The sequence below is a fragment of the Camponotus vicinus genome, unplaced genomic scaffold (genome assembly GCF_025532165.1).
Source record: "Camponotus vicinus isolate PSW18456_S1 unplaced genomic scaffold, iyCamVici1.0 SCAF_1, whole genome shotgun sequence".
NCBI classification, from domain to species: Eukaryota; Metazoa; Arthropoda; class Insecta; order Hymenoptera; family Formicidae; genus Camponotus; species Camponotus vicinus.
In genome coordinates, this window is record NW_028141945.1 from 34,118,208 (window position 1) to 34,131,235 (window position 13,028).

At 28.0% G+C, this 13,028-nt stretch overlaps 1 protein-coding gene across 1 annotated transcript; it reads left to right on the forward strand.

Moving 5' to 3' along the window:
• The first annotated feature begins 1,788 nt into the window (after positions 1-1,788).
• Positions 1,789-12,779, forward strand: LOC145969765 (glucose dehydrogenase [FAD, quinone]-like). The gene is made up of 11 exons (XM_083096030.1): positions 1,789-1,987; positions 2,510-2,932; positions 3,560-3,995; positions 4,230-4,632; positions 4,844-5,120; positions 6,726-6,747; positions 7,378-7,727; positions 10,582-11,017; positions 11,246-11,648; positions 11,858-12,134; positions 12,417-12,779. Exons 2-11 carry the CDS (start codon positions 2,531-2,533, stop codon positions 12,777-12,779), a joined length of 3,369 nt encoding a protein of 1,122 aa, XP_082952156.1. The 5' UTR covers positions 1,789-1,987; positions 2,510-2,530.
• Positions 12,780-13,028: the final 249 nt, after the last annotated feature.

A 13,028-nucleotide genomic window follows, 5' to 3' on the forward strand; every position in this document is an offset into this window, starting at 1 on the left:
ATATATATATATATATATATAATATATAATCATGTATATGTAATAATGTATATGTTTGAAAATAATACTATTTTATGCGTGGCGCGTGTACTTGGCCCCTTTTTTCTATCTTTTTTAAAGAGGTAAGTTTTTAGAGATTATCATTCCTTTTTATAAAGATGTAATATATGGCGCACGTTCTTTAACGCCTTCTTTTTATCTCTTTTTTAAATAATAAGTGTACTTATATACATATTTAGGGAATACATTAATGCATCTTGTTAATTTTCAATGAATAAATGAAGGTATTGTACAAGTTATATTGCAACAAATGTTTAAGAACATATACATTAATGTAAATTGCAGTGTATATATATATATGTATATATGTATATATATATACACATATGCAAAATAATATAGTCAAGAGATTTAATTTTTATATCTTGATGATATTTATTATATATTTAAATGTTGTGTTTAGGGTTATAAATATATATTTAGCACGATAAAAACTTCCAATAATTACATAGAATATGTCTTTCAAATGTATCTGTCAGTTATCTTCTATTACGGAAAAACAGGATGTATTGCGCAAAGAATCGAGCGCTTGGATGAACACGAATAGCGTATTTACACAGACAGGTTTATAATTAATTCTGGAAAGTGGTTTTTCGAAACATAACTTAATCACATATGATTGGATTCGTAAAAAAAATAATTTTTCATTTAGTGATAAAAAATTTCAAAATTAAAAACAAAATGTTTAGTTGAGGGGCTATTTTAAGAAATTAAAAAAGTAAAAAATTTTTTTATTGTTGTGTAAAGTACTCTTGAAACTATTTGACTTTTAATTTGAAAAATTCTTTTTTATCTCTTATAGTTTCGGAGATATTTGTCTCGAAAGAAAAAAACCGATTTTTTTCAAAGGGGTGTTTTATTCTCCCCCCTCCCTCAGACATGCGTATGGATACGTATAAAAAAATATCCCTTATTTTTGTCTACAGAAAACAACGTATTAAAAGCTCATGAAAATCGAAGGGAGACACGTCCTTTCATTGTAAGAGATATACAAGAATTATATATTATATTAGTTATAATATTTTTTAATATGAAATTTTAATATTAAGAATCAATTTATTGCTAAGTATAATTGATTATATAAAATAGAGCATTTAACGTTATTTTAATATATTATTCTTTCTCGGAATTACAAAAATACTTGTAATAGTATTTTCTTCGATTTTATTATAATATTCAACAGAATCTGGCCAGAAAATTTATTAAAATCAAACATTTCTAAAATAAGGCAATTATAATTATCTAAACTCGTTAATGACTTTTAAAGAATTTTACTTATCGTAAGAGTCAGAATAATTAACATGTCATATACATTACATTATATACATTATATGTGATATATATTATTAACATTTACATTATTATTAACATTTACATTATCAACATCATGTTTTATCTATTTTTATTCAACATAAATCAAATTTATTTAACTTAGAAGTCGATATTTTAAATGCACAATTAAAAATATATTTATAAAACTAAACAAATATATATATATATATATATATATATTATATAATTGAAAAAGCGCAATCAAACAATCAAATCGTATTATCCAAGTAATTAGCATAACAAAGGGCTCCGATATATATTTAATTATCTAATGAAACCATTTAATTAATCGTTTAATATTTTAATTAAAATACTTTTGTAATTTAATATTCCGCGTATATATGTTAGTAAAATATTTCGGAAACGAATTATCAATAACATCAAGTACGTAAAATCTTTCAGAAACGAATTATCATTAACATCACGTTCGGTTGCGGCGGCGTAAACAATTGTTTACATGCTACAGCCTCTCATTGTCATTCGTACAGCGATACTCGAGGAGTAAAGTAGTGATCTGACGCTTCGTATATTGTTTAATTTTTAAAAGACGATTGCAAATTTTTGCGTGAGTGAAGGCAAGAATTCTTTAGTAAAAGTAAGAACCGACATAAAAGAAAGATTTATAATTTATAATTTAATTATAATTTATAATTTTTAGGGAAAATAATGAAAATATTTAATTAATATTTATTTAATTTTATGATATATAACTTGCAAATTATATATACGCGCAGGTTAAAACAATAATAATATAAAAAATATTTTTACTTTTACAATACATGAAGATTGTTTTGTCATTAAGCGTCTTCTATTAATTACTCTATATTTTATATACGTATTATATACGTTTTGACGTACATTATGATAAAGTCGTAAATGAGATTTTATCTATTTTAACTTATTTATAATATGCGTCAAAACGTTAATTATGTAAATCATAATTAACATTTTATCTATTATAAATATAATGAATAGATTTGTAAGTATCGTAAGCGCTTTTTGTTATTTTTGTTATAACATATATCTCGTACATATAACTATATAAAATTAATTATATATGAACAAATATATTTTATATTACATTAAAATAGTAATAATTATTGTTATAAAAAACTAGAATTGAGCTATTATCAGCATAATGCTTGGTTTGGACGCGACAATAGATATAGTAGCCAAATCTGCATCTGCAAAAGTATTTCTTACAACACTGGGATTACTCATTATTACCAAGCGTCCGGATATAGTAGACAAGGAGAATCGTGTGCAATCTGTACCGACGATACAACTGTTAGCTGAATACGATTATGTGATAATTGGCGGAGGATCTGCCGGTGCTGTGCTAGCTAATCGATTGTCGGAGGATAAGGATCGTACCGTACTTTTACTCGAAGCCGGAGATGACGAGGAAGTCTTATCCGATGTGCCAAATAATTTTGGAATTTTCTTTAACACAGCTTCCGATTGGAATTTTAAAACAGAATCGTCGTCTAATTATTGCTTGGTCATGAATAACCATCAGTGCAATTGGCCACTTGGGAAGGTATTTTAAATAACAGCATGTGACAGATAATTGAGAACCAATACTCTTTGATCTAAATTCATGTCTCGTATATTAATTTCGCTAAATTTCGTTAAAAAAACTTTTTCGTTTTTCTCTGGATCTTTATTTTATTTATACGCTTACCTATTTTTATTTCGTCTGTACACGCACTTTATTATCGTAACAATTTTTTTAACTCTATTATGATCTATACTCTATTTCGTACTGTATAAAGAATACTATATACTATATATATGCGTGTATATATATATATATATATATATATATATATATATATATATATCGATATCGATATTTATCTAAAAAAATTAAATTGTTAGATTAAATTAATAGATATCGCTTGTTAGTAATAAAATGTTTTTTAAATTCTTAAATTAACCAAAATAGTTTTTATGATATATTAGAAGTATATAATAAAAAATAAATATATGTAAATGTATTTTTCTACCGCATATATTAAATCATTGAGTTAAATTTTCCTAAAGAGATTAATATAATAAAAGCAGAGATTGGTTCTTTTTAGTCAACTGTAGTCTTAATGAGTGATATATAATAAAGTATAATAGTATAAAAAATTCCGATTGATTATAATGACCCATTCTTCAGGTACTAGGTGGTAGCAGCATTATAAATGGAATGCTTTATATACGTGGTAACAAAAGGGACTACGATTCTTGGGCAGCTCTTGGTAATGTGGGATGGGATTATAAGAGTGTCTTGCCGTATTTTAAAAAATCCGAAGATGCTAGAGCCGAGGAACTCGCCGAATCACCTTATCATCAGAAGGATGGATACCTGACGATAGAGCATTTCAGATACAAATCGCCAATCGACGATTATATTATTCACTCCGGCGAAGAACTGGGATACAAAGTGCACGATGTAAACGGCGAAAATCAGACTGGTTTCACATATGCTTATGGTACTTTAAGAGATGGATTACGGTGCAGCACTGCCAAAGCTTTCCTGCGACCTGTTTCGAAGAGAAAGAATCTGCACATCAGCTTAAAATCCTTCGTGGAAAAAATATTAGTGGAAGAAGGTTCGAATAATCATATTATTTCTTAATATTTCTTTCTATCTGTCTCTGTTATTAATAAGTTACTGATAGTTATGCGAGAAACGCATTATATATTCAACTGTGATTATCTGTACGGAAAAGAGAAATATTCATTTCTGATAACATATTTAGGATTATTAAGCGGTTATAATAAATCAAATACGTGATAGTTTACAATATATCGTATATAAAGTTTAACAATCGATCGATTTGTAGATGGCACGTCAAAGATAGCGTACGGAGTGCTATTTCGTAAGGGTTGGAAACGTTTCGTAATCAAGGCGAAACGGGAAGTAATTCTTTCTGCTGGTGCGATACACTCGCCGAAACTATTGATGCTTTCGGGAATTGGACCAAAAGATCATCTGGAAGAGATGAATATACCTGTGGTGTATCATGCACCGGGTGTAGGACAGAATCTTCAAGATCACGTGGGCATGGCGGGAATAACTTACATTGTCGATCCTCCCTGCGAAATGACTCCTTATGAGTGGAACAGATTCACCAGAAATCTTCTTAGAATCGGTATTTTGAAAAGTATTCAAGAATTCATACATAATAATACTGGCCCACTCTATTCGCATATACTAAGCGCAGGAATGACGTTTATCAAAACCAAGTAAGCGATATAATTTAATTATTCGTATAATTTAATTTTATCAATCATTTCATTTTTTTAATCATTTAATTTTATGAATTATTTCATTAATCAATAATTGTTATAGTGACAAAATTTATTTTAATATAATTAGAGAAAATTTTTGTGTGTATGTATGTATGTAATGTATTTTTATAATCATAATTAATTTATTCAATTATATACTATGCAGATATGCAGACAAAATGATCGATTATCCAGATATACAACTGTATTTTTCGGGCGCTTCCGACTACGGACCTCTCGTAGCAAATATGAACGTGGTTAACTCAAAGACTGCCACTACTTTGTACAAAAATATCACACAAAATGTTCAAGCTTTCGGAATTTTCCCATGTATTCTGAGACCACGCAGCAGAGGCTTTATCAAGTTAAAATCGAGCGATCCGAAAGAAACTCCTACCATAGTTCCTAATTACTTCAAGGATCTTCATGATTTTCAAGTTTTAGTATGATATATTCACTTATATACATTCACTACTTACATATTTATTGATATAAGAACCATTCATAATTGTTTGCTAGTTTCATTAGATAAGTAGAAGATAAGAAAAAATGTTCTCTGCTTTCATTTAATATCGCAAGAAAATTAGAAATATAATAGAATAACAACATTAATTAAAAATTTCAATTTTGTTATGTAAAAAAATTTCCATATACTTATTTATTTATTTTAGAATGTTTGACTTTGTTATTTTCAAGAATTATCTAAATATGGTATTTATTGAGTCCAAACCCCCTCTGATGTGTGTGCTTCTGCGTATGTGTTGTGTTTAATGTATTAAGTGCTCAAACTGACTACTTTTAAATCATCATAAGTCCGCGAAAAAAAATCGTAGCGAACTTTTCCAAAATCCGTTGTATTCGTCTTGAAAAACTCTTTCAAATGAGCCGTCACTCGACCCCCCGTGCCATTACAAAAATTCGCCCCCCCGTCGCCCCCTGCCCCCCATTGGGGGCTGGATGAGGAGTTTTGTCGTTAAACGATCGATATTATAGTCCCATTGAACTCATATAAATTTTAGCCCTTTATCTTGAACCGTTCAAAAGTTATTTAACTGTTCCGGAACTTTTTCCCATCACTGTATATATATATTGCCAGAAAGAGACAGATGAAGTGACAGATAGAGAGTGACAGATAAAAACTATAGATTTTATAATACATTAAGTCCAAGTGTTAATGTTGCCAATATCAAATTATTCGCATTATTAAATATTTGAATAAATCGGGTTTATTTATTTGATACTGATAGCATCATTAATTTGTATGAATTGTATTACAATTATATTTTATATGTATATATAATTATACATATTATGTAAAAATTATTATATTGTATTATAATTATATTACCTTAGAATTATAGTTATAATTGGGATATAATAGTGAAATGTATTATTTTGTTAATTACGCGAAAAATTACCAAAAGAACACGTATCGTGACAAAATAATGGAAACTCAAATTAATGTATTTATAAAATAAATATTTTAAACATATATATTTGAAAAATATTCATAAGTTTAACCACTTATGTTTCATACCAAAGAGTCATTATATAGGGAATTTGGAAAATTTTATATATTTCAATCTTTATATATATATATATTATACAATTGGAAAAGCACAATAACAATCAAATCGTATTGTCCAAGTAATCAGCATAACAAAAAGCTCTGTGATATATTTAATTATTAAATGAAATCGCAGAATATATTAAATTACAAATGTACCTTAATTTAATTCAATTATTAATTATACGATTAATTAAATAATTTAATTAATCATTTAATTAATGATTTAATTAAATTAAAATACTTTTACAATTTAAGATTCCGCGTATATTTATTAGTAAAATATTTCGGCAACGAAAATGATCACAATATCACGTACACAAAATATTTCGGAAATGAATTATCAATAACATCATGTTCGACCTTGACGACAGAAATAATTATTGTTTAAATGTTATAGCCTCATTGTCATTCGTATGGAGACACTCGAGGAGTAAAATAGTGATCTGATACGCTTCATATATTATTGAATTTTTATTTTAAAGACGATTGCAAGTTTTTGGGTGAGTGAAGGCAAGAATTTTTTAGTAAAAGTAAGAACTGACATAAAAGCAACATTTATAAGTTAGGGAAAATAATGAAAATATTTAATTAATATTTATTTAATTTTATGATATATAACTTGCAAATTATATATACGCGCAGGTTAAAACAATAATAATATAAAAAATATTTTTACTTTTACAATATACATGAAAATTGTTTTGTCATTAAGCATCCCCTATTAATTACTTTATATTTTATACATACGTATTATATACGTTTTGACATATATTATAATGAAGTCGTAAATGAGCTTTTATTTATTCTGACTTATTTATAATATACCCAAAATGTTAATTATTCGTTAAACGTGAATTCATATATGAACAATTTTATGTACTTATATGATATAATGTTATAACAAAAGCTTATATAATATGTACAAAACTATTCTTATATTATATTTATAATAGATAAAATATTAATTATGAAAGTCATATATATGAACAAATATACTTTTATATTACATTAAAAATTATTGTTAGTAATAATTATTGTTATAAAATATAGGATTGACCTATAATTGAAATTCAGCATGATGCTTGGTTTGATTGCGACAATACATATGGTCGCCAAATCTCTGTCTACAGAAATATTTCTTGTAATACTGGGGTTACTTATTATTATCAAGCGCCCGGATATAGTAGACAAGAAGAATCGTGTGCAATCGATACCGACGCAACAACTGTTAGCTGAATACGATTATGTGATAATTGGCGGAGGATCTGCCGGTTCTGTGCTAGCTAACCGATTGTCGGAGGATAAGGATCGCACCGTACTCCTACTCGAAGCCGGAGATAACGAGGAAATTCTGTCGGACGTGCCAAATAATATGGGAATTTTGCCTCATTCATCTTTTGATTGGGATTTTAAAACAGAACCGTCGTCTAATTATTGCTTGTCCATGAATAATCATCAGTGCTATTGGCCACGTGGGAAGGTAAAAAATCTTTTCTATTTTTTTTGGATTTTTATTTTATCTATACACTCTTAATTCTTTTTCGTAATAATTTTTTTAACTTATCATATATTCTTTACTCTGTATTACATATTATATATAAAATATCTGTACACACACACATACAGACATATACAGGGTGTCCCATTTTAACTTGGACAGTAAAATATCTTAAAAACTAAGACCAGCAAACAAAAATGTTTCAGACAAAAGTTGTATGGTTTCGAGGGGGCCATAAGATGGTACCATTGGTTTGACCTTGAAGAGTCATTTGAAGGTCACGTGAAGGTCACTTCAATTTTTTTAAACGGAACATCCTATATATTTTTGCACATTCTTGTAGCTTATCTCGAGAGCTTTCCAAAACACTATAATTAAGTACCTTTTACGTTAAGTACTTTTTGAGTTATGAGGCTTGAAATAATTTCTTAATTTTACATAAACCATAAAATATCTGGTAAAATATTCATTTTTCGATTATCTTACCTTAATACTTTTATGTACAAAATAATGAGAGGAAGCAATTGGTGTAAAGAAAACACATAGTTGTTTTTAAGAAATAATATGGAATTGTTAATTGCAAATTACATATTTTTTCTTCAAAACAACTATGTGTTTTCTTTACACCAATTGATTCCTCTCATTATTTTGTACGTAAAAGTATTAAGGTAAGATAATCGAAAAATGAATATTTTACAAGATATTTTACGGTTTATGTAAAATTAAGAATTATTTCAAGCCTCATAACTCAAAAAATACTTAACGAAAAGGTACTTAATTATAGTGTTTTGGAAAGCTCTCGAGATAAGCTACAAGAATATGCAATGACAAATAGTAGGTTCCATTTAAGAAATTGAAAGTGACTTTCATGTGACCTTCAAATAACTCTTCAAGGTCAAACCAATGGTACCATCTTATGGCTCCCTCGAAACCATACAACTTTTGTCTGAAACATTTTTGTTTGCTGGGCTTAGTTTTTGAGATATTTTACTGTCCAAGTTAAAATGGGACATCCTGTATATATACAATATATATACAGGGTGTAACTGAAAAAGCGCCCACGGAGCAAACAGCGTTATTCCTAATTAAAAATCAAGTCGAAAAGTCCTGAACCATTTTTTTCTATAATGCTTAATAAAGCGGTAATTATTGAATAAAGTTGCGCCAATAAGCATCGACCTTTAGCTTCCTTGTCGAAATTTTCTTTAAGGAAATACTTTTAACGAAAGAAATATGATTTTTAATGCAAAATAAAGTTTTTTGCATTATTACGACGCATAAGAATATTGCACAATAGCAGCATGACATAGCGCCGTAGCGGCGGAGCGCTTACGCACACTACCAGGCGCGCGGCTCACTGACGTGCGCCCGTCTAAAGCACTTATTGGCGGAACTTTACTCAATAATTACCGCTTTATTAAGCATTATAGAAAAAAATGATTCAGAACTTTTCGACTCGATTTTTAATCAGGTATAACGCTATTTGCTCCGTGGGCGCTTTTTCAGTTACACCCTGTATACATATATACAGGGTGTCCCAGACCACCTAACCTCTTTTAAAATAAAAATAAATGGCTTTTGTCAAAAATTGCGAACAATTTTTAAGTAAATCGGGTACGCTCTATCAAATGGTGATATTTTCAACTTTTGATTCCGACCGGAAATACGCCATCCGGATCGGAAGTTGAATTTTTTTAGGGGAACATAATACTTTTTATTACAGATTCGAATTGTACGTAAAAAAATAAGAAACTTTTGTATCAAACGTTTTTTCTGAAAGTGCCTCTGTCAATCTTAAAATTGACCTTGAAAGAAACTGTGATGAACTTTCAATAATTAATATTTCTATTATTATTACAAAAATTGTTACATGGAATGGGATTTCTTTATTTAATTTACTGCGCTCTACCTCCTCACAAGTGCGTGAGCTCATGCTCAGGAACACCCTGTATATATATATATATATATATATATATATATATATATATATATATATGTATGTATATATATATATATATATATATATATATATATATATATATATATGTATATATATATATAAAATTTTAATTATATTTTCATTTTTTATTATATATTTGAAATATATTATAAAAATTATTTTAGAATATTAATTAAAGAATATTTAAAAACATCTTGTTACTAATAAATAATATCTATTAATTTAATCTAATAATTTAATCTGTTTAAAACAGATTAAATTATTAGATTAAATTAATAGATATTATTTATTATTAACAAGATGTTTTTAAATATTCTTTAATTAATATTCTAAAATAATCTTTATAATATATTTCAAATATATAATAGAAAATGAATATATATATATATATATATAACTTTATGTATATATATGTATATAACTTTATATATATATATATATATATATATATATATATATATATATATAAGATGTTTTTAAATATTCTTTAATTAATATTCTAAAATAATCTTTAGGATATATTTCAAATATATAATAAAAAATGAATATATATATATATATATATATATATATATATATATATATATATATATATTCATTTTTTATTATATATTTGAAATATATCCTAAAGATTATTTTAGAATATTAATTAAAGAATATTTAAAAACATCTTATATATATATATATATATATATATATATATATATATATAAAGTTATATACATATATATACATAAAGTTATTGAGTTGAATTTTCTGAAAGAGGCTAATAGAATAAAACAGAGATCAATTCTTGTTAATCAATTATAGTCTTATAGTGAGCGATATGATAAAATATAATAATATAAAAGTCGATTATAATAATCCATTTTTCAGATACTAGGTGGTAGCAGCATTATAAATGGAATGCTTTATATACGTGGTAACAAAAGGGACTACGATTCTTGGGCAGCTCTTGGTAATGTGGGATGGGATTATAAGAGTGTCTTGCCGTATTTTAAAAAATCCGAAGATGCTAGAGCCGAGGAACTCGCCGAATCACCTTATCATCAGAGGGGTGGATATCTGACGATAGAGCGTTTCAGATACAAATCGCCAATCGATGATTATATTATTCACTCCGGCGAAGAGCTAGGATACAAAGTGCACGATGTAAACGGCGAAAATCAGACTGGTTTCACATATGCTTATGGTACTTTAAGAGATGGATTACGGTGCAGCACTGCCAAAGCTTTCCTGCGACCTGCTTCGAAGAGAAAAAATCTGCTCGTCAGCTTACAATCTTTCGTAGAAAACATATTGGTGAAAAAAAGTTCGAATCATTCATATTACTTTTTAATTTTTCTTTCTATGTGTCTCTGTTATTGATAAGTTATCGATATGCAGAAAATGCATTATATATTCAACTGTGATTATCTGTACTGAAAAGAGAAATATTCATTTCTGATAACATATTTAGGATTATTAAACGGTTATAATAAATCAAATACGTGATAGTTTCAATATCGTATATAAAGATTAACAACCGATCGATTTGTAGATGGCACGTCAAAGATAGCGTACGGAGTGCTATTTCGTAAGGGTTGGAAACGTTTCGTAATCAAGGCGAAACGGGAAGTAATTCTTTCTGCTGGTGCGATACAGTCGCCAAAACTATTGATGCTTTCGGGAATTGGACCAAAAGATCATCTGGAAGAGATGAATATACCTGTGGTGCATCATGCACCGGGTGTAGGACAGAATCTTCAAGATCACGTGGGCATGGCGGGAATAACTTATATTGTCGATCCTCCCTGCGAAATGACTCCTTATGAGCGGAACAGATTCACCAGAAATCTTTCTAGGATCGGTAATTTGAAAAGTATTCAAGAATTCATACAGAATAATTCTGGCCCACTCTATTCGCATATACTAAGCGCAGGAATGGCGTTTATCAAAACCAAGTAAGCGATATAATTTAATTATTCGTATAATTTAATTTTATCAATCATTTCATTTTTTTAATCATTTAATTTTATGAATTATTTCATTAATCAATAATTGTTATAGTGACAAAATTTATTTTAATATAATTAGAGAGAATTTTTGTGTGTATGTATGTATGTAATGTGTTTTTATAATCATAATTAATTTATTCAATTATACTATGCAGATATGCAGACAAAATGATCGATTATCCGGACGTACAACTATTTTTCTCGGGAGCTTCCGACTATGGACCTTCCATAGCAAATTCATATGAAATTAATATAAAAACTACCACTTCTATGTACAAAAATATTACAAAAAATATTCAAGCTTTCGGAATTTTCCCATGTATTCTGAGACCACGCAGCAGAGGCTTTATCAAGTTAAAATCGAGCGATCCGAAAGAAGCTCCTATCATAGTTCCTAATTACTTCAAGGATCTTCATGATCTTCAAGTTTTAGTATGATATATTCACTTATATACATTCACTACTTACATATTTATTGATATAAGAACCATTCATAATTGTTTGCTAGTTTCATTAGATAAGTAGAAGATAAGAAAAAATGTTCTTTGCTCTCTTTTGTTAAAAAATTAATTTTGTAAAAAAATTTCCATATATTTATTTATTTATTTTAGAATGTTTGACTTTGTTATTTTCAAGAATTATCTAAATATTAAAGAAATACATTGAAAGGTGAAATTTGTTATAAGAATTTAATAAGTTATAATGATTTTTTAGGTGGAGAGCATGAGATTCTTGCAGAAAATGGTTCGTACTGATCTCATGCGAAAATTAAATGCACGGCTTAATCCCAACACGATATCAGAATGTTCGCATTTTGACATTTCATCGGACGAATATTGGGCTTGCTACGCGCGTCATTTCACATCGACGATTTTTCATCCAGTTTCCACCTGTAAGATGGGTCCCATCAATGACAGCCATGCTGTCGTCGACGATAGATTAAGAGTCCACGGAGTTGCGAATTTGCGTGTAATTGATGCGTCGATCATGCCGCACATAATTTCGGGAAATACGAACGCGCCGACAATCATGATAGCAGAGAAAGGTGCTGATATGATAAAGGAAGATTGGTTATGAATATTTAGTTAATGCTAAAAATCAAATTATATCATATATGTCATGTATATGTACATCTTTGGTATTCTTGTTGCTTTCGAATACGATTTTTAGTATTAACTAAATGATTGCAACCAAAAGTGATTATGAATATTTAGTTAACGCAGAAAATCATGTTTGGTGGAAAACAGATATATACGTATACATATACATTATTATATATGATTATATATATTATATATATATATATATATATATATATATATATAT

Excerpts from the sequence above, each read along its gene's own strand:
- LOC145969765 (XM_083096030.1), top strand. The coding sequence starts at position 2,531 with ATGCTTGGTTTGGACGCGACAATAGATATAGTAGCCAAATCTGCATCT. Across the intron at positions 3,996-4,229 it reads AAAAATATTAGTGGAAGAAG|ATGGCACGTCAAAGATAGCG; the intron begins GTTCGAATAATC and ends ATCGATTTGTAG. Across the intron at positions 11,649-11,857 it reads ATGGCGTTTATCAAAACCAA|ATATGCAGACAAAATGATCG; the intron begins GTAAGCGATATA and ends TATACTATGCAG.